At 39.5% G+C, this 19,244-nt stretch overlaps 1 protein-coding gene across 1 annotated transcript in view; it reads left to right on the forward strand.

Annotated features, from left to right (window-relative positions):
- Man2a1 (mannosidase alpha class 2A member 1) overlaps positions 1-19,244 on the forward strand; it is a 160,520-nt gene that overhangs the window by 69,047 nt on the left and 72,229 nt on the right. The window contains exons 7-9 of the mRNA XM_036173695.1: positions 5,312-5,498; positions 9,711-9,888; positions 14,979-15,181. Of these exons, the coding sequence (XP_036029588.1) occupies positions 5,312-5,498; positions 9,711-9,888; positions 14,979-15,181 (568 nt within the window). The remainder of the gene's footprint in view (positions 1-5,311; positions 5,499-9,710; positions 9,889-14,978; positions 15,182-19,244) is intronic.

Below are 19,244 nucleotides of genomic sequence, written 5' to 3' on the forward strand. Positions count from 1 at the left end.
TATAAAGGAAAATGTTTGCTGGGACTCATGGTTCTAGAGGGTTAGAATTCATGATCATCATGGTGCAGGGCATGATATCAGGTGCTGACATGGTCCTGGTGCCATAGCTGAGAACTTCTATCTTGAGATATAATCACAAAACAGAGAGCCCGCTGGAATGGTGTTGGCTTTTGAAACCTCCGTTTCACCCCTAGGGACAAATTTCTTCCAACACTACCACACCTCTTCCAATAAGGCCACACCTTCTAATCCTTCCCAGAAAGGTCCACCCACTGGACCAAGTATTCAAATATATGAGCCTATGAGGGCACTCTCATCCAAAGCACCACACTACAGTGGGTGTTATTTACAGTACAGTGCAAGATCATCAGACTGCTTAAAGATAGTTTTTGTTATAGGACAATTATTTTCCATTGATTTGTGTCAAGATTCTTATAAACATTGACATCAATTCATGTTTGGAAAATTGTAAAGTTGTTTATATGACCAACAGAAGCAAATACGGTCTTGTGGAGAAAAGCACTGTGTTCTCAGAAAGTAGAGCATGCCTTAGAAGTTACACAGTTGCATGTCTCCACCCAGCTAGTGTTCCTACCTTCTGTCTTCTCTCTGCGTCTTATAAGAAGTTCCCTTGAACAGACCTTGATCCTGTCCTCCCAGGGAGTCCTCTCTCTTCCTATCTGTGTGCAGACAAATGGAAGCAAATTTTCCCCAGCTTTTTTCTGGAGGAGACTGGGTTGAGGCCTCATGGAAGGTCTTTGCCTCTAACAACCCCCACTGAATAAGAACATCTTAATTTGTATGTTATTTCGTTTTTATTTTTGAGATTATAATACAATTGAAACATGTCTTCCTTTTTCCTTCCTCCTTCCAGACCCTTCCATATACCCTGCTTGCTCTCTTTCAAATTAATGTTATCTTTTTTCATTAATTGTTATCACATACATGTATTTCTAAATATAACTTGCACAATCTGTACACCATTACTTGTATGCGTGTTTTCAGGGCTGACCATTTGGTACTGAATAACCAATGGTGTGCTCTTCCTTGGGAAGACTATTTCTTCCGCTCTCGGCATTCCTTGGCTGTGTGTAGCTCTTTGTATCGGGGTTTCAGGCCTCTTGGCCTTTCCCCATCCACTTTTGCACGTCCGCTGGTCTCCTCCCTGCTCAGATCACCTTTGGGAAGTCGAGGTGCTTAGACGCTGTGGGAGTAGCTTTTGACGGTAGTCCAGGCACTCTCACAGCGAGCTCTCTGCTCTTCTGACTCTTCCATTCTTCACCCTTCTTCCACAGTAACCCCTGAGCCTTAGTAGCTGCAGGACTGTTTCCTCACTGTTTCCAAAGGGACTGGGCTCCACAGCTCTGTGTGTTGATTGGTTATCATTTTCTGTACTAATCGCTGTTGCAAAGTGAAGTTTTCTTAAGGAGGAGTGAAGACAAACCCTACCAGTGAGCGTAAGGACTAATGTTTAGATTGTTGTTAGGAGTTATGCCGCTTCAGTCAAGTAGGGGATATAGATTCTCTTCAGTAACCATCATTTCACTAGAGTGAGTAGTTAGCTAGCTTTCTAGTACCAGACATGGTCTCCCTCTTCTGAGTGGGACTTAAGTCCAATTAGAGAGCTGTTGGCTGCTAAGGTCTGCATGCCACTTCCGGTTCTTAACCATGCCGGTCCCTGGTGTAGTTCGCAGACATCCTAGCTGGGTGGGACTGTGGTTGCCTCCCTCCTTTGGAAGCTTGCATGGCACTTCTGGTACTGTTGAAAGCTAGTCCTCAGGGAGGGGTCTTTCAGGTCAGTTCCAGCATAGGGAGCTCTGGCCTTGTTTTTGAAAGACATGAGGTCTTCTTCGACAGGGACTTACCTTCTGCCTCTGGGGACAATTAAGGGCACTAATATAGGCCTGTGTGTTTTTTGGGAGTCTCATGGACAGCCCTGGCCAACAACTCCAAAGAGGGCTTTTCCTGTCTTGTATATATATATTTTTTATTGTTGTTGTTGTTAGGGGGTCTTTGGCTCTTGGAGAGTTGGCACTGTTAGCCTCAGTGAGCTAAGTTCTCTAAAATTATTTACATACATTTATACACAAGATCACATGTATTACAGGGATTTTTTTAAAAAAGGTAGTTAATGGTATGATGTGAATCCATCTGACCGTGGACTTTTTAGCTAGAAGCCTGTTTCTGTTTGCTTATTTATTGGGTCTGTTTATGTTGTTAACTTCTTGGTTTAAATTTGGTGGTTTCCCTAACTATAGAAAAAGCATCCATTTCTGTTAGGTTTTCCAGCTTAATAGAGTTCAGGTCTTTAGGATTTTCCCATGTAATATTGTGAGTTTTGTTGGTGTCTATTAAAACGTTTCCGTGTTCATTTCTGACTGTTAACTTGACCTTCTCTTTCTTTTGGTTAGTTGGGCTAAGGGTTTGTCAATCTTGTTTATGGATCAGTTAGAGATTTGTTGATTCTCTGTTTTCTTTCTTTCTGTGTCACAGATTTCTCCTCTGATTTTGATTATTTCTTGTTGTCGACTGGGTTTGGATTTGATTTACTCATGCTTTTCTATCTTTTTGAGTCCCATCATTAAGCTGTTTATTTGTGCTTCTCCTGATTTATTGATTTATTGATTTTCTTTTTCAGCTTTTTGAGACAGGGTTTATCTATGTAGCTTTGGAGCCTGTCCTGGCACTTGTTCTGTAGACTAGGTTGGCCTCGAACTCACAGAGGTCCTCCTTCCTCTGTCTCCTCAATGCTGGGATTAAATGTGTGCAGCTGAAGTTTTCCTGGTCCTGTCTGGCCCACGGTCAGGACAACTCTCTCTTACCCACCAGTCCTACAGCTGCTCAGACCCAAGTAAACTCATTGAGACTTATATTGTTTACAAACTGTGTGGCTGTGGCAGGCTTTTTGCTATCTAGTTCTTCTATCTTAAGTTAACCCATTTCTGTAAATCTATACCTTGTCACTTGGCTTACTGGTATCTTTACATTTTACATCTCATCGTGGTGACCCTCTTGTTCTCAGAATTCTTCTCTTTCTTTGTCCCACCTATACTTCCTGCCTGACTACTGGCCAATTAACACTTTATTTATTAACCAATCAAAGCAACACATTCACAGCATACAGATATCCACAGCAAAGGTGTGCATCATCACCTCGCACTGAGTTATTTTTAATCTCTGTGTGTGTGTGTGTGTGTGTGTGTGTGTGTGTGTGTGTGTGTGTTTTAAAGAAATGGAAGCTTAGCTTTGTGAAGATATTTGGGGAAGTTTGAACTTGGTCATGTGTAGTTCCTGAAGTTGGAGCTTCTGCCCCAGTACAGTGCAGCTGAGTCTGACTTCCATGCTGAGATATTGTTGCTGAGAGGCTGTGAGGAGGCCACCGACTACCTCACTCTTGGTTCCGGAGTTGTCTGTGCCCAAGTGTTTAGGAAAAGAAATTGTTTCTGCATCTAGAAAAAACCTTCTCCATATGTGTTCCTGTGCTTCAAGGAACATAATTAGTTATGTTAGCTATCGTCCATCTGTCTGCCCATCTACCCATCCATCCATCTTTTTCTTTTCTTTTTTTCTTTTCCTTTCTTTCCTTCTTTCCCTTCCTTCCTTCCTTCCTTCTTTCCTTCCTTCCTTCCTTCCTTCCTTCCTTCCTTCCTTTCCTTCCTTCCTTCCTTCCTTCCTTCCTTTCCTTTCTTTCTTTCTTTCTTTCTTTCTTTCTTTCTTTCTCTTTCTCTCTTTCTCTCTCTCTCTCTCTCTCTCTCTCTCTCTCTCTGGAAAAACTCACCATGCAGGGAGGCCCAGAATTTACAGGGTGTTACATTATGTATGGTGTGACACTATACATCTTAATCTGAAAAACAAAGAATTAATTTGAAGAAGCTTTGCTTAAATAATTGGCATGTTTCAAGTTGCTTAGAATTATAAGTAGGCAAGAAATTATTGAGTAGTTTTATATGTTTATGACAGCTAGTGCAGAATATAGAAAATATCCTGTATATAAGGAAATTATATTCTGATTAGTACAATATAGACACAACCAGATGCAGGAGATTGAACTATGTAAAGGAAGCTGCCGAATGGTGGGTGTTAGGAAACGTACAAGGTCCATGTCTTGATCAGAAGAAGAACATTGGAGGTTATTACCACCACTTTTGGGACTTGTGACAACAGGCTGTATGCCTGCATCAAGCATCAGTGACCATTGTCCTTGGCGTCACACTTGGGGGTGACACTTGCAGGGCATAGCACAGAAACACAGGTTTTTGAATAGTTTAAAATTTTGCCAAAGAAGTGGTTAAAACTGGTTAGGACTTCTCTGATAGGCTTGAGAATGTGGCTTCTTGAAAGATGTTTTCAAATTATGTGGAGCTTGTGTGTGTGTGTTTTATTCATTAATAAAGTAGTTATTTTCATTGTTAAAAATGTGTTGATTGTTTTGTCTTTATTAAAGAAACAATACTCATTTGTAGAAGCTGGAAATACACACATACATAAAAGGCTATTAAAGCATAGCACCATACTCGCAAACCTCTAGTCCACCTGGAGGTCTGCTTCTGACTGTTCAGGGCAGTAGTCTCATGCTGACATCCAGGTCTTAACTAAAGCACAAGCCTCTCTCAGTAGCTAGCTCTCCTTAAATTTCCATATTCTTTTGGTTTGCTTTGATTTTTGAATTGGAAATTCCCCTTTTCTGTGTACCTTTTGTGATGGAAAATGCCACTGACTCATTCCTGGGGACCAGCAGGAGCCACTCCAGGAACTTGGCTGTGTTCTTCTTTCCCTCCTGCTGTAGGAAGCTGGCCTTCTTCCAGGGACCCCTTCCCCAGCTCCTCACCCCTTCCCCCCCCTCCCCCCCCCCCCACCTCACCCCCTCGCCCTCCTCACCCACCCTTTCTTCTTTGTTTCTTGAGCTCTCCTCTTACTCCTTTTTCTCACCCAGCCTCTCTGGCTGATGTAGCTGTCACAGTGTGTCCCTAGGAACAGATATAGCAGAAGCTGGCAGCCTGGGGTAGCCAAGGTCATGATTTTGCATGAGCCAGCTGTAACTCTGACTTTTGCTCAGGTTGTATCCTCCAGGTCAGCAATTGCTGGTTCATCAGGGACTTTTCTATTTCAGTTCTAGTAGGTAGAAGAGGTGAATGAGGGTGAGCTATAGATCTTCCTTCAGCTGTGGCTGCGAAATGCTTCTGGGGTATAAAAATGACTGCTGATTGAGGGCACAACTTTCCTTACCTAGATTTGTATAAAGTAATGGCATTTGAACAGTTCTGGGGAGAAACAATTTGGTGAACAGAACTATGTTGACTTTTTGTTTTAGATCTTGGATCTGTCACAGACATTCTGTGCCACATGATGCCCTTCTACAGCTACGATATCCCTCACACTTGTGGACCTGACCCTAAAGTATGCTGTCAGTTTGATTTCAGACGGCTTCCTGGAGGCAGATATGGCTGTCCCTGGGGAGTCCCACCAGAAGCAATATCTCCTGGAAATGTGCAAAGCAGGTATAAAAATACGTGTTTTGTAAGACACGAAGAACACTGTGGCTACTCTGAGTTGTTGAAGGATTGAATAAGTAGGTGTTGGCAGCCTACATTATCCTCACTCAAAGTTATTCATTCAAACCAGATCTAAAGCAACTTCGAAATGCCAGCACCTGGACCATACCTTTAGGTGTTATAATTTAATGGCAAGTGAACAGTGGTAGATCAATGTACAATGGCTAACCTATAGTATGCTGTTATTACCATCTCCTTTATACTTATTATAAAAGCTTTCTACTGTGTTTGATTGATTTCATATACTTCTGTTGATAATAAGACTTTTGGTCCCCATTGTACAAATTGATAAGAAAAGCAGCACAACTGTAGAAACACATTTATTGAAATGGAGCGCATGAAGAGTATAATTATCTCTTACCTTAATAACAATTTCAGTAATGGTGACTATGCACAGCTCGGAGGAATACACATCTTTGCGTCTTTCTGATGTTTTTGACTTATAGAAGACTAATTAGAATGATTTATATTTAAATACATGTGAATAAAAGTCACAAGGATGGACCAATTCTTTAGAAAGCAATGCACCAAGTGAAGGAAACTTCTCATTTCAAGTTACCTCTAGTTTCTTACTTTGAGCCTTATAAAGTTCAGTTCTCACACTTAAAATGAGAGGTGTGTAGTATATTAGTATATTATGTGTATATATTTCTTATATGTGTATGTATATATGTGTCAGAAATAGAGGTTGTGAATTTGAGAGAGATCAAGGGGGAGGTTTCGTAGGTTTGGTTGAGTAACTTTTTAAGTAAACGGATATGGTAGTACATACGCCAGGAGGGAATTCTATTTATGTGTGCTTAATCTCATAAATTAGGATTTAGGTAGTATCATATCTATGTATTTGAAAATTACTTTTAAAAATGTGTAGTTTAGTAAAATGGCAGTTACAGGGTTTCCTATATGTTTAGGATAAACACACACAGGTCATTCATACATACACATATTCACATACAAACACACACACACACACACACACACACACACACACACAGGCACAGATCAACAATTAAAGAAATAGAAGCCATGAATTTAAGAGAGAGCAAGGGAGCAGTTTTATGGGAAAGGTTAGAGGGAGGAAAATGAAGGGGGAAATAATATAATAATATAATTATATTTTAATTTCAAAAATTGAAAGAATTTTTTAAAATATTTGGAAGGAAGAAAGTGATACTGGGTCATTTTACCTTGATGGAGTCCTTGATGGCTCACAGCCAGTGTAAGCATGCATCATTGTAACAGGCCTGGGGCAGCCTTCTTGAGTCTATGAAGCTCTGTTTTGTCAGATTCTCACTTGAGTTGTGATACTGACTAGGTCTAGGGTACCTCCAGGAGAGGTTGGTCAGGCCTTTGAGAATGAGCTTGTGCTGTATTTTGTTGTGAGCTGTTTTTTTCTTTTGGGTGGCTACCACCCAGCTCCCAAATAAATCATACATGAAGTCTCATTCTTAATTATAAATGTCCGGCCTTAGCTTGGCTTGATTCTAGCCAGCTTTCCTTAACTTTAAATTATCCCATTTACCTTTTACCTTTTTCTATTTTTGTATACCTTTGTTTCTTATGTGGTGGCTTGCTGTGTAGCCGGGTGGCTGGCCCCTGATGTCCTCCTCCTTCTCTGGCTACTTCTTTCTAAGGTTTCTCCTTCTATTCATTCTTTCTGCCTGCCAGCCCTACCCATCCTTTCTCCTGCCTTGCTATTGGTCATTCAGCTCTTTACTAGACCATCAGGTGTTTTACACAGGCACAGTAACACAGCTTCACAGAGTTAAACAAATGCAACATAAACAAAAGTAACACACCTTCAAATCACATTCCCCAACAGTGTTTACCAGAGGCTGTAGTGGGAAGAGAAGACTGGGATGAGTGATGCCGACCTATCCAGGTAGCAAGCAGTTGTATGTACAGGTGCTCACAGTGTCTCAGGCTAGCCAGATACTTCAGCTGGGGAGGTCCCCTTTGGTCTCTTGGTGCCACTGAAGGTACCTGTTGGAGGAGGGTGTATTATTAGGGACAAAACACATTTTGTGTAATTGTATTGCTGTGTAACCTTTCACACATTGTCCCTCAAAAAATATACCTACTTCTGAGTTCCCGTGATTCTCAAGTTACTTCCAGGTTCCTCAGGGGATGTGGGAAAATGATCTATGTAATACTTGTGTAGAGTTTTAAAAACTTTTTGAAATGTGAACTCTGCTGGTTACTTAATATCCACATACCATCTTTTTTATTTTTTAAATTTGGTCATAAGAAGAAATCAAATATAGGCATGCCAGCTAGCTCAGTGACATCTTTCCCCCTATTCAATTAGCTAAAGACAACTAGACTTAATTGTAATAGACAGGTGCCATCTTTTGATAGTTTTGGTTCATTGCCTTTCTCCAATTTGCAAAAGAGGAAATAGCATCCACCAGTTTAAGTTTTGACCTATTGTTGTATTTTAGATTGCCTGTTTTCATTGAATATCAGATAACCTTAGAGTTATGGAAATAGTTGACATTTTTCGGCATGGAGTAAGTCACAAGCAAATAGTAGCTACATGCCTTCAAATGTGGTGCTGGCCAGTTAGTTGTTCAGTCATCCATCCATCTCCTGAGTATCTACTACATGCTGTGAGGGATAAAGTAGTGCCTGGTTCTTCTCAACTGGGCTCACAGGTTATGAAGGAAAAGGAAAAGACATGCCAATATTCATATTGTCTTTCCTCTCTGTTATAAGCCATGAATATTTAAACTTTGTTTCATCTATTAGTCAACCTTTTTTTTTTCCTTTTTTTTTTTTTTTAAATTATGGCTGCCTCAGCAATACAGTTGGGTGCTTATCCATAGTACATATTTTATCTATTATTATATTTTCTTTTCATTTCTTTTTCTGGAGAGGAAGTTCTGTTTATATGTGTTTAATATCACTGTTCATGAATTTATAAGTTATTAATCTAAAAGTATTTTTAGGAAATGTGAATGTTACGGACTTGGTAATAAAGATTAAATATTTCACCAAATGATAATCTCAGAAAACTAAGAATTATATATTATATGTGATCACTATGGTTATATTTTACTTATCAAGCTACTAAATTATTGCTAAAGTTTCATTTGCAAAGCAGTTTCAGACACTATAAATTTCAGAAAGTCCATATGGGATTCTAAGTTTAATTAAATGTTATTTTTCATAAGTAACTTCTTATTGATGTTCTTTGAGGTACCTTCATAAGTTTTATATTGGGAATTGGAATTTACTTTTGGATAATCTTTGAAGTGAAAATTGGAATATTCGGCAACAAATCATCCTTATCATTTAAACACTAGTTTCCTGAGCTTTAACTTCCTGCACACTGAATGACTCAGGGGTCATGTACTTGTTTAATTTCATTTCATGAGCCTATCGTCTTGTTTTCTCAATGGTGCCCCAACTCAGCACTGCCCAAAGGTGTGTCTCCAGAATCAGACTGAATCTGAAGCCTGAAAGCTGTTGGCATCCGCACGTTGTGTTTGGCTGGTTTTGGGAGTCATGGTTCAAAGCCCAAGAGGGTGGAAACCAGAATGGCTAGTTCAGCTCCTAAGCATGAGCTCTTGATCAAAAGGGCGGTGTGACAGTGATGAGGTGTTGAGGGCAGGTGTGCAGTGGGTGGGGGCTCCTTTGGAAAAGAAAACATAAAATTCCATAAAATATTATAGGTTATGATTTATACCTTTTAATCGCTTTCAAAGTTTGCTTTCTTCTGTTTTACCAGACTATTAGAAATTTTTTTATTAAGTTTGAAAGTGGAATATTAAAGTAGAGCAAAGCTCAGTACTGATATATAGTTGAAAAACCTGATGTCTTTCTGTACGAGACTGTGTGCTGTCTGGGTGTCTAATGCTGTGGCAAGGAAGGGGGTTGATTCCAGGATGATGTCAGTATCTCAGTTCGCTGTGATTTCTCAAAGGAACATCTCTTGGAAAACTGTGTGGTTTCCTACAATAAGAATTTGTGGCCATTTAAAATAGACATTAAGTGATGGGGAAAGTCTATCTTATAAATCTCACTTTATCTAATTTTTTAAAATCAGTGATGTTTTTTCATACAAAACATGTTTGAATTCCTAGTTGCCTTTTTACTGAGCTACAGTGTCAGCTTTTTCCTGGTGTAATTTTTCACATTTCCCCCTTTCTTTCACAGGGCTCAAATGCTACTAGATCAGTACCGAAAAAAGTCCAAACTGTTCCGAACTAAAGTTCTCCTGGCTCCTCTGGGAGACGACTTCCGGTTCAGTGAATACACAGAGTGGGATCTGCAGTATAGAAATTATGAGCAACTATTTAATTACATGAATTCTCAGCCCCACCTTAAAGTGAAGGTAATGAGAGGGCCTTGATGATGTCTCTGAAGTGGAACCTTCATCCTTAAATGAGGCTCCAGCACAACATCCAGGATCTCTGTCCTACATCCCTGGAACTTGCCCTGACCCACAAATACAAATTTACCATATACTGTGAATCTGTTTCTGGAAGTCATCCTTTCTCCCCATGTGAGGACATCTAGTGCTTAGAGGGGTTAAAGGGGTTACTTTTATGTGATTAAAATAATGTGTACCTACTAAGTCATGGTCTCTCTTTTGGGGATGTCCGCTTTATTTATAGCATGGAAAGCTTATTGTTTTCTTCTGGCAGTTGCATCCTGTGATTTAGTGATGTGACCGGCTGTTAGAAATGAGCTGTCATGGATTTTACAAGTGTTCAGAGAATACTCTTGCATTTTCCCTAAGTGAGAAGATCTTCAAAATAATCATTTGCTTGTGATTTTTACTGTTTTTTTTTTTAACTTATGGAAAATTTAAAAATGTTCTGGAAAGAGCAGAGGCAGCTAGCTGCCTTCTCTTCAGTGCTATAGCTCAGTCCCAACACTCATCAACTCATGGCCACTCTTGTTTTTGATGTGTCCTCTGGCATCCTTTGGGAGCAAATCTCAGGTGCCATGTTTCATCTGTAACATTTTTAGAGTGTTATCTCTAAATGATAAGAATTCTGTTTAAAGCTATAATCATAGTTTTATTATCATACCAGAAATTAGCAATTATATAGTAACATGAATCTGGAGAGGCTGGAATTTCCTCAGTCTTTACTTAAGACAAGTTTCAATTTGAATAGATATTATATGTGGTCAGCAAAGTCTTGTTTCAAATGCATCTTAGAGACCATATGTAAGGAAGTTCAATGTGTTTGCTATAGTCATATATCCACCCACAGCACAGTAGCTCTGTGGGAGGAAGTGCTGTCTCTCCGTAGAGAGTTTTAAAAATTCATAATCGATCATAGTTTATGTGGCAAGAATTTAAGTTCTTTAAGTAAATTTCTATAATACCATGTAAATGAATTTTTTTAAATGTGTTTGCCTTGCATGTATGTCTGTGTGAGGGTGTCAGGTCTCCTGGAAATGGAGTTATAAAGAGTCGTGAGTTGCCATGTGAGTACTGGGAATTGAACCTGGATCCTCTAGAAGAGCAGCCAGTGCTCTTAACCTCAGAGCCAGCTCTCCAGCCCTCAAATAAATTAAAACAAAAACAAAAACAAAAAACCAAAACTATTCCAAATATTTACAATTATTTTTGCAAGGGTATGATGTTGAGCAAAGGAAATGTGTTTAAGTAAGTCTGTATCCTCAAAAGTGAGGCTGTACATAATGAGAGAAGGGTGTATGAAGATACCTTACTTTTAAATGCATCATTTTTGTTTTTATTTGCTTGTTTGTTTCTTTTGTATGTATGGGTGTGGAGGCAAAAGGTTCACATTGAGTACCTTCCCTGATTATTCCTCACCTGATTATTTGAGGCTGAGTCTCTCACTAAACCTGGAATTTATGTATGTGGCACCTGCCTGACCATTGAGCTCCAATGATCCACCTGTCTTACCTTCCTAGTGCTGGTACATAGGTGCATACTACTGTGTATGGCTTTCTAATGTGTGTGCTGGCGATCCAGACTCAGGTCCTCATGCTTTGTGGCAAGCACTTTCTTTGTCCACTGAGCATCTCCCCAGCCCTCTAAATGCATCTTATTTGGGAATGATTTCTAGTCTAGTTTCATACTTGACCCCTAAAGAATTAGGTCATAATTTTATTATTTTCCCTTTTCTTGTATGCTCATTAAAACAAGTTTAAGAATAATTTAATGAAGTATTATATACAGAAAATTGTATAAGCTCTAAGTATGCAGAGAATTTTTTTTTTTTAAGCTTAAAAGACTCCTTTGTAAGCGTCACCCATCATCAAGCTTAGGACTCACACCCAAAAGCAGCTTCTTGGGGCCCCTCCCACCTAGCACCAGCTGCTTTGGAAACACCCTGAGTTCTCACTACCATCCCTTGTTCTTGAGTTTCTGAGGACAGAATCACAAGTTTCTGCCTGTTCTCTTTTAGATGACGTTTGAGTCTCAACCGCCCTCTTCATTCCTTTTGAAAAAGTTACTTCTTTTATTTTTCGAGATTAGAATTACATCATTCCTCCTTCCTTTTTTTTCCCTTCAGACCTTCCTATATACTCATCCTTGCCTTTTCAGATTCATGACCCCTTTTTAAAATTAATTGTTGGTATATAAATGTATGTTTATGTATACATATAGCTCCTTAAATGTCGTCCGCTTAGTCTGTATAATGTTACTTGTATAGTTTCCAGGCTGCCCATTTGGTATGGAAGGTAGTGACCATAGGTATTGGAAGACTATTTGGTTCCTCTCAGCTTTTGTTAACTGCCTGTCATTCTTTGTGTGGATTCTTTTCCCATCCACTTTGCGTGTTTTGTTGTCCTTCGTTCAGCTCATGTTCAAGCAGTCATGTTGATGAGACTTCGTATTACCAGAATTGGTTTTTCTAGTATTTTTATTCTTTTGAAAATTGTTTTTATTTTATATGTATGGATGTTGCATTGTACATCTGTGTACTACATGAATGAAATGCTCTAGGAGGCCAGAAGAGGGTGCCAGAATCCCCTGGAACTGGAGTTACAGAAGGTTGTGAGCTGCCATGTCTGTGTTGGGAACTGAACCCAAGTCCTCTAGAAGGGCAGCCAGTGTTCTAACCAATGGCCATCTCTCCACACCCCACCTCCTATTTGCATCCTTCTAATAGATGTGTTAGGCATTTTTTTTTTTTTTTCTGTGTGGCAGATGCCAAAGAGAAACATCTTAAACATGGGGAGGATTTCTCATGGCTCACAGTTTCAGACATCTTGGTTCCTTGTCCCTGTGTTTCTGGCCTAATGAGGCAACTACACATCGTGGTTGGAGGGCATAGTAGAGGGATACTGAGGGTTCCAGTTCTGCCTTGAAGAGCAGCACACCCCATGAGCTGCTTCCTCTGCAAAGTTCCTAAAGAGTCAGTCACCTGCTACTGTACCACCAAATAACCCAGTGTTTAAGCTGAACCTTTGGGCAACTCTAGAGCCAAACCATAGTAATAGACGTGCTTGTTCAGTTTTCCTTTCCCTGGACACAAGTCGGTTGCTCTCGTGTCTTCTTCTCTTTTAGTGTATGTTTATTGCACTATATAGTCAATTTCTCTGTGGTGTTTTCGTATATGTCGGGTATTGTGTTCATGTTAGCATACTAATCCCTGCTTCTTCTTCATGAGAGTCTCTTTCTACTCTTTGCTAACCCCCTTTCTAGTTCCATTTTTTTTTTTCCTTTCAGAGTCCACACAGGAGAGAGAACATTATAGTTGTTTTTCTGACTTTCTGAGTCAGAATGATTTCATTTATCAGGATGATCTCCAGGTCCACCCATTTGACCGTGTCCAGTATGGTTGTTGATGATGTCAATCCTCTTCTTCCTTCTCCTCCTTTTTCATGGCTGAGTAATAATCCATTGTGTGTATGTGCCACATACCCTTTTCCATTTATCTAGAACTTGGCTCTTGGAAATGGTACTGCAACAAACATGAGCATACAGGTATCTGCATTGTACCCTGCCTTATCCCTCCAGATTAAACTTAGTGTGTTTCATATTTAGCTCCACAGTCATATCTGGAATAGAGTGCAGTGAATGGTGTGAGGCTGGGATCAAGAGAGAGTTTTACCTATGACAGTGGTTCTCAACCTCCTAATGCTGTGACCCTTTAGTACAGCTCATGTTGTGGTACCCCTTTACCATAACACTATTTTTGTTGCTACTTCATAACTGTAATTTTCTGCTGTTATGAATCTAATGTAAACATCTGTGTTTTCTGATGGTCTTAGGCGACTCCTGTAGAAGGGTCGTTCAGCCCGCAAAGGGGTCGTGACTCACAGGTTGAGAATCATTGGCCTGTGAGGATACGAAGGGCATAGTCTTTTGTAGTTCTGTATATGTCTAGGTAAACATTTTAATTTTTACAAAACAAACAAAAAACCTGCCCAAAACTTTGCTCTCTTGTTAGAATTGTATCATGTCTGTGGTTCTGGATGAATGCAGTCAACTTTTTGAAATCATGAATTTGATATATTCTATGTATAAAATGCCATTGGGCTTTATAGTTTAACATGATATCTAGTAACCTTGTAATAAATTTGTTTGTTGACTTTAGTTGTGTGTGGATGTTAGCTGCTTGTGGTTGCGTTTGTTGGAACCCCTTCGTCAGATCGAGACCCTCCTCCTGATGTTCCTCATTTTCATTGTTTCTCATGTTTTTTTCGTGACTAGCTGTTGAGGTCTTTCAGTCGTCCTTCTTGTGTGTCCTCTGCTAGGTCTTCATGTCTCATGCAGTGAGTGGCCAAGGCCTCCTGTGGAGTGTGGTGGATACACAGCCCTCCCCATGTCCTGTATCTTACAGTATTCTTGTGTGGTCTCAGTCTGTTTCTTCAGCTTTGGCGGGTCTTTGGTACCAGCCTTGCAGGTCTTGTCATTCCCGCTGCTTACTTCTGCTCAGTTCAGAAGCGGTCCACTTTGTGAATGGCCTGTTCTGAAAGCCTCTCCATTCTCTCACAGGAATAGAGGTCAGGAGAAGTATGATATGTGAGAGACCTTGTGGCTAAAAATGTTATCAGATTTTAGAGCATTTTGTACTTTTCAAATTTTTACTACTGTCCTGTCTAAGACTCTTTGAATTCTTCAACACTTTGTAGGTTTTTGGGTCTATAGACTTGTAGATCTAAATAGTTCTTTAAATTGCTTAGGTAGGCACGTTTTCTCTTCATTAAATGGAGGCTGGGGTACAAGTCAGAGGAGGAGTCAGTGGCATCCTCCACTCCCCACATTTCACTCCTGAGTGTACCAGAGTCAGGGACACCATCCACCCCCCATGCTGAGTGTACCCGGCACCCTCCACTCTCCATGTTTCACTCAGGAATGTAACCTTTGTGTTATATCAACCAGGAAACTCTTCCTAAATGCTTACTGATTTTCCTTTCTGTGTAAGAAGTAATCACTTTAAGATATAAATGAGTAATTAAAATACAACTCTTTTAAACTTCATTTCCTAGATTCAGTTTGGAACTTTGTCTGATTATTTTGATGCCCTGGAAAAAGCAGGGGCAAAGGAGAAGAAGGGGGGCCAGCCCCTGTTCCCTGTCGTGAGTGGAGACTTCTTCACTTACGCTGACCGAGATGATCATTATTGGAGTGGCTACTTCACATCCAGACCTTTCTACAAACGAATGGATCGAATCATGGAATCTCGTTTAAGGTACTAGACCTTGAAAAACTTGGTTTGTTTATTCTTTTACCTCACCATTTTTGTAAAACGTCTGGAGAGAGGCCTTGGCGGGTGGAGCCACGGCCGAAAGTCACTCACACCATGCAGACATGGCACTCAAGGGAAAAGTTTTATTAAGGGAGGAAGGAAGGGGTAAAACGGGTCGAGACAAGGACTGGATGTCTGGTTGACTGAGATTTGAGGTAGGGAAAGTGGGGGGTGTCTACTTCCTAAGTGCCTTAAAAGAGCATCTCCTGACAGAGAACCAAAGTTTCAAAGGCATGGGGGTAAATGACCTGAAACAGAAAAGGGGTTAATCTCATATTTGTCTCTAGGAACTTACACCTTGTATTCTCTCCCAACTGCTGAGTCAGAGAGCTTTCCTTCCATTCCACCAGCTCTGTGGTGTGTGGATGGACTACAGTGACGGGTTCACTGTTAATGCTCCTGAGAGCTTTCTGTTCTCATGAACACTGAGAGGAAACTGAGAGTCTCGCGTCCCTGGTCAGCCATCATGTAAATGGAAGGATCATTTTTCCATTAATATAATAGATGTTACTTCATCTAAGTCAACAAGAGGTTGAAACAATATTTCAGAAATTAATATCCATGACTCTTGGTGTCATGAAGTAAATAGAATAGTAAGGATGAGAACATCGTGGGGACAGCAGAGTCAAAACTTCTGTTTCCCTAAAATAGGGCAAAATGCATGTTGCAGGTACATACTTCCAGTTCCCTTAGGCCCTTTGGCTATTTTTTTTTTTTTTAGTTCTATATTCTATTTGATCCTTCGGGTATATTCTAAAAATATTTCAACAGACTATAGGAAGGATGAAAACAGAGAACTGTTTAAGCACTATCTTGAAAAAGTCAAAATTAACAAAACAATGCAGATAGAACAGGTACAAGCATGCAAATGCTTTTTTACATGCAAATTATATTTAAACAGAAAGACATCTCAAGAGGCTATGAACTCAGGCCTCAAATCTAACAAAGATTTATCAAGCACTGTGCTACTGCACTTAGAGACCTGTACTAAATTACCTCAGCTTTGCTAGTTTTCAGAATCTCCAGTCCTACCAGTCAGCAATTTAAAAAAAAAAAACAAAAAGAAATAGTTTTGAAAGGAAAAGGTATTTGAGTTGCTTTCAGAAACTGTGGAAGGTCTCAGGCATCGAGTTCTGATCCATTCATGTTCTCTATTACAGCCTTGAATTCCCCTAGGATAAACTTCAAAAATGTGATGCACCATTTTTAGGGAAGCAAACTATTGAACTTCCTGGTGTTACACACTTAATTGTCTGCTAACCAATGTGATGACATTTCTATACAAGCTTTCCAGCACACAGAATCTGAGTTTAAATGATTATGGTCCATGAGTGGCCTCTAGTCTTTACAAAAGTGAAAAGTGCACCAGGACATGGAACACAGTACGTGTTTTATGCATATTAGTGTCTGATATTCTCTTCAACCAATAATTAGATATACTCGAATAAATCTTGATAATGTATATTCACTACATTAAAGAAACAGGCACAGTGGTCACAGTAAATTAAAGAAATATATATGTATGAAAAATGACTCCCATTTCTTTGTATTATTAATTTTTATTTGGAATACAATAACTATTAATAGTAGAAATAGTTTCTACTATCAATGACATTATAATTGAATGAAATTATTGTAACATAATTATACTGGCAGAAATAAGCCACCATCAGCTGCCAAGCCATATAATGAGCTGTGTTAGACATGATAAAAATGGACAATTTGAGGCACTATTATAATGGAATGAGACTTCAGACATCTTGTAGGGTGAGTTTGTTTTCTTATATGGAGGATACGTGAGCAGTGGTGGACAGTAGTTCATACACAATTGTCTCCAAAGATGAGAACTCTTACCCCTTTATAAAAATATATGTTCCTGTAGCATCTTAAACAAATGCCACTGGTCAAGCTGGATGGCTGCACAGAGAAGAATGCAAATAGATCCATACTAATCACCCTGCACAAAACTCAAATCCAAACAGATCAAGGACCTCAACATAAAACCAGAGACACTGAACATAGTAGAAGAGAAATTAGGAAATAGCCTTGAACTCATTGGCACAGGAAAAGACTTTCTCAACAGAACACCATTAGCACAGGCACTAAGATCAACAATTAATAAATGGGACCTCATGAAACTTGAGAAGCGTCTGTATGACAAAGAACATCATCATTTGGATAAAGTAAAACCTACAGAATTGGAAAAGATTTTTACCAACTGTGATAGAAGGCTAATATCCAAAATGTACAAAGAATTTAAAAACTAGACATCAAGAAAACAAGACTGGGTGGTGGTGGTGCATGCCTTTAATCCCAGCACTCAGGAGGCAGATGCAGGCGGATCTCTGTGTGTTTGAGGCCAGCCTGGACTACAGAGAGAATTCCAGGAAAGGTGCCAAAGCTACACAGAGGAAACACTGTCTTGAAAAACAAACAAACAAGCAAAAAGAAAACAAATAATCCAATTTAAAAATGGGATAAAATTCTAAACAGAGAATTCTCAAAAAAAAAAAAAAAAAAAAGGAAATTCAAATAGCCAAGAAACACAGAAATGGTCAATATCCTTAGCCATCAAGGAAATGAAAATCAAAACTACTTTGAGATTTCATCTTACACCTGTCAGAATTGCTAAGATCAATAAAACAAGTGACTTTTGATACTGACGAGGTTGTGGAGTAAGGGGAATACTGATCTGTTGCTGGAGAAGGTACCAACTTGTACAGTCACTGTGGAAATCAGAGGAGGTTCCTTAGGAAGCTGGGAATCTATCTACCTCCAGACCCATCTACACCACTCTGGGGCATATACCCAAAGAACACTTCATCCTACCACAGAGACATTTGCTCAGCCATGTTCATTGCTGCTCTATTCATAACAGAAATTAGAAACAACCTATATGTCCCTCAACAGAAGAATGGATAATGAAAATGTTGTACATTTACAGAATGGAGTACTATTCAGCTGTTAAAAAATGAAATCATGAAATTTGCAGGTAAATGGACAAAACTAGAAAAAAAATCATCCTGAGTAAGGCAACCCAAACCCAGAAAGATATGGTATATATTTGCTTATATTCATATATAGGTGTTAAGTCATTAACCAACTAAGCTATACTCCACAGAACCACAGAAGTTAGGAATAGAGTAAGGGATTGGGTGGATAGATACATTGTGGAATATTTTACTGTGTATGTGTTACATTTGTTTCTGCTGCAGAATATTACTTTAACTGTGTAAAGTTGCATTACATTTGTTTCTGCTGCATTTGTTTAATGATGTAATGATGTGTGTTTAATTATGTAAAGATGTGCTACATTTGTTTCACCTTGCCTGCCTAAGGCACCTGGTTGGTCTAATAAAGAGCTGAACGGCCAATAGCTAGGCAGAGAAAGGATAAGCAGGGCTGACAGGCAGAGAGAAAACATAGGAGGAAGAATCTAGGCTGAGAGGAGAAAGAAGAGGGAGGGAGAACAAAGGGCAAAGAGAGGGACATACACAGGCCAGCCAACAGACACAGAGTAGGACATACAGAAAGAAAAGTAAAAAGCCCAAAGGCAAAACGTAGAGAAAGACATTAACATAAGAGCTAAGCTAAGGCCGAGCATTCAAAACGAATAAGTCTCTGTAATGATTTGGAAGCTGGTTGGTGGGCCAAAAAGGAAAGCCTGATACACAGATCTCCCTAGGAAAGGCAAATAGAATAGATAGTTATGGGTAGGTAGGTAGGTAGGTAGGGGAAGAAGGGAATGAGGAAAGACATACAGGGAGAGACGGCTAAAATTAAAGGCTATCTGTAGTATGAAAACATAATACAGTAGAAGCTTCCTAAAATATATACATATATGAAAGTGATCTAAATTAAATCACCAGATAATTGGGGAGACAGAGGCCCAACTGGACATTTCTTATCCAAATGAAGCTACCATTACTGAGATCAGATTACATATAATTGAGTGGTTGTCCAAAGAGGTTCCATGTTAATCCCCAAACAAGGCAGGCTTGGTTGG

Source organism: Onychomys torridus, chromosome 23 (assembly GCF_903995425.1).
Source record: "Onychomys torridus chromosome 23, mOncTor1.1, whole genome shotgun sequence".
Classification (NCBI taxonomy): Eukaryota; Metazoa; Chordata; class Mammalia; order Rodentia; family Cricetidae; genus Onychomys; species Onychomys torridus.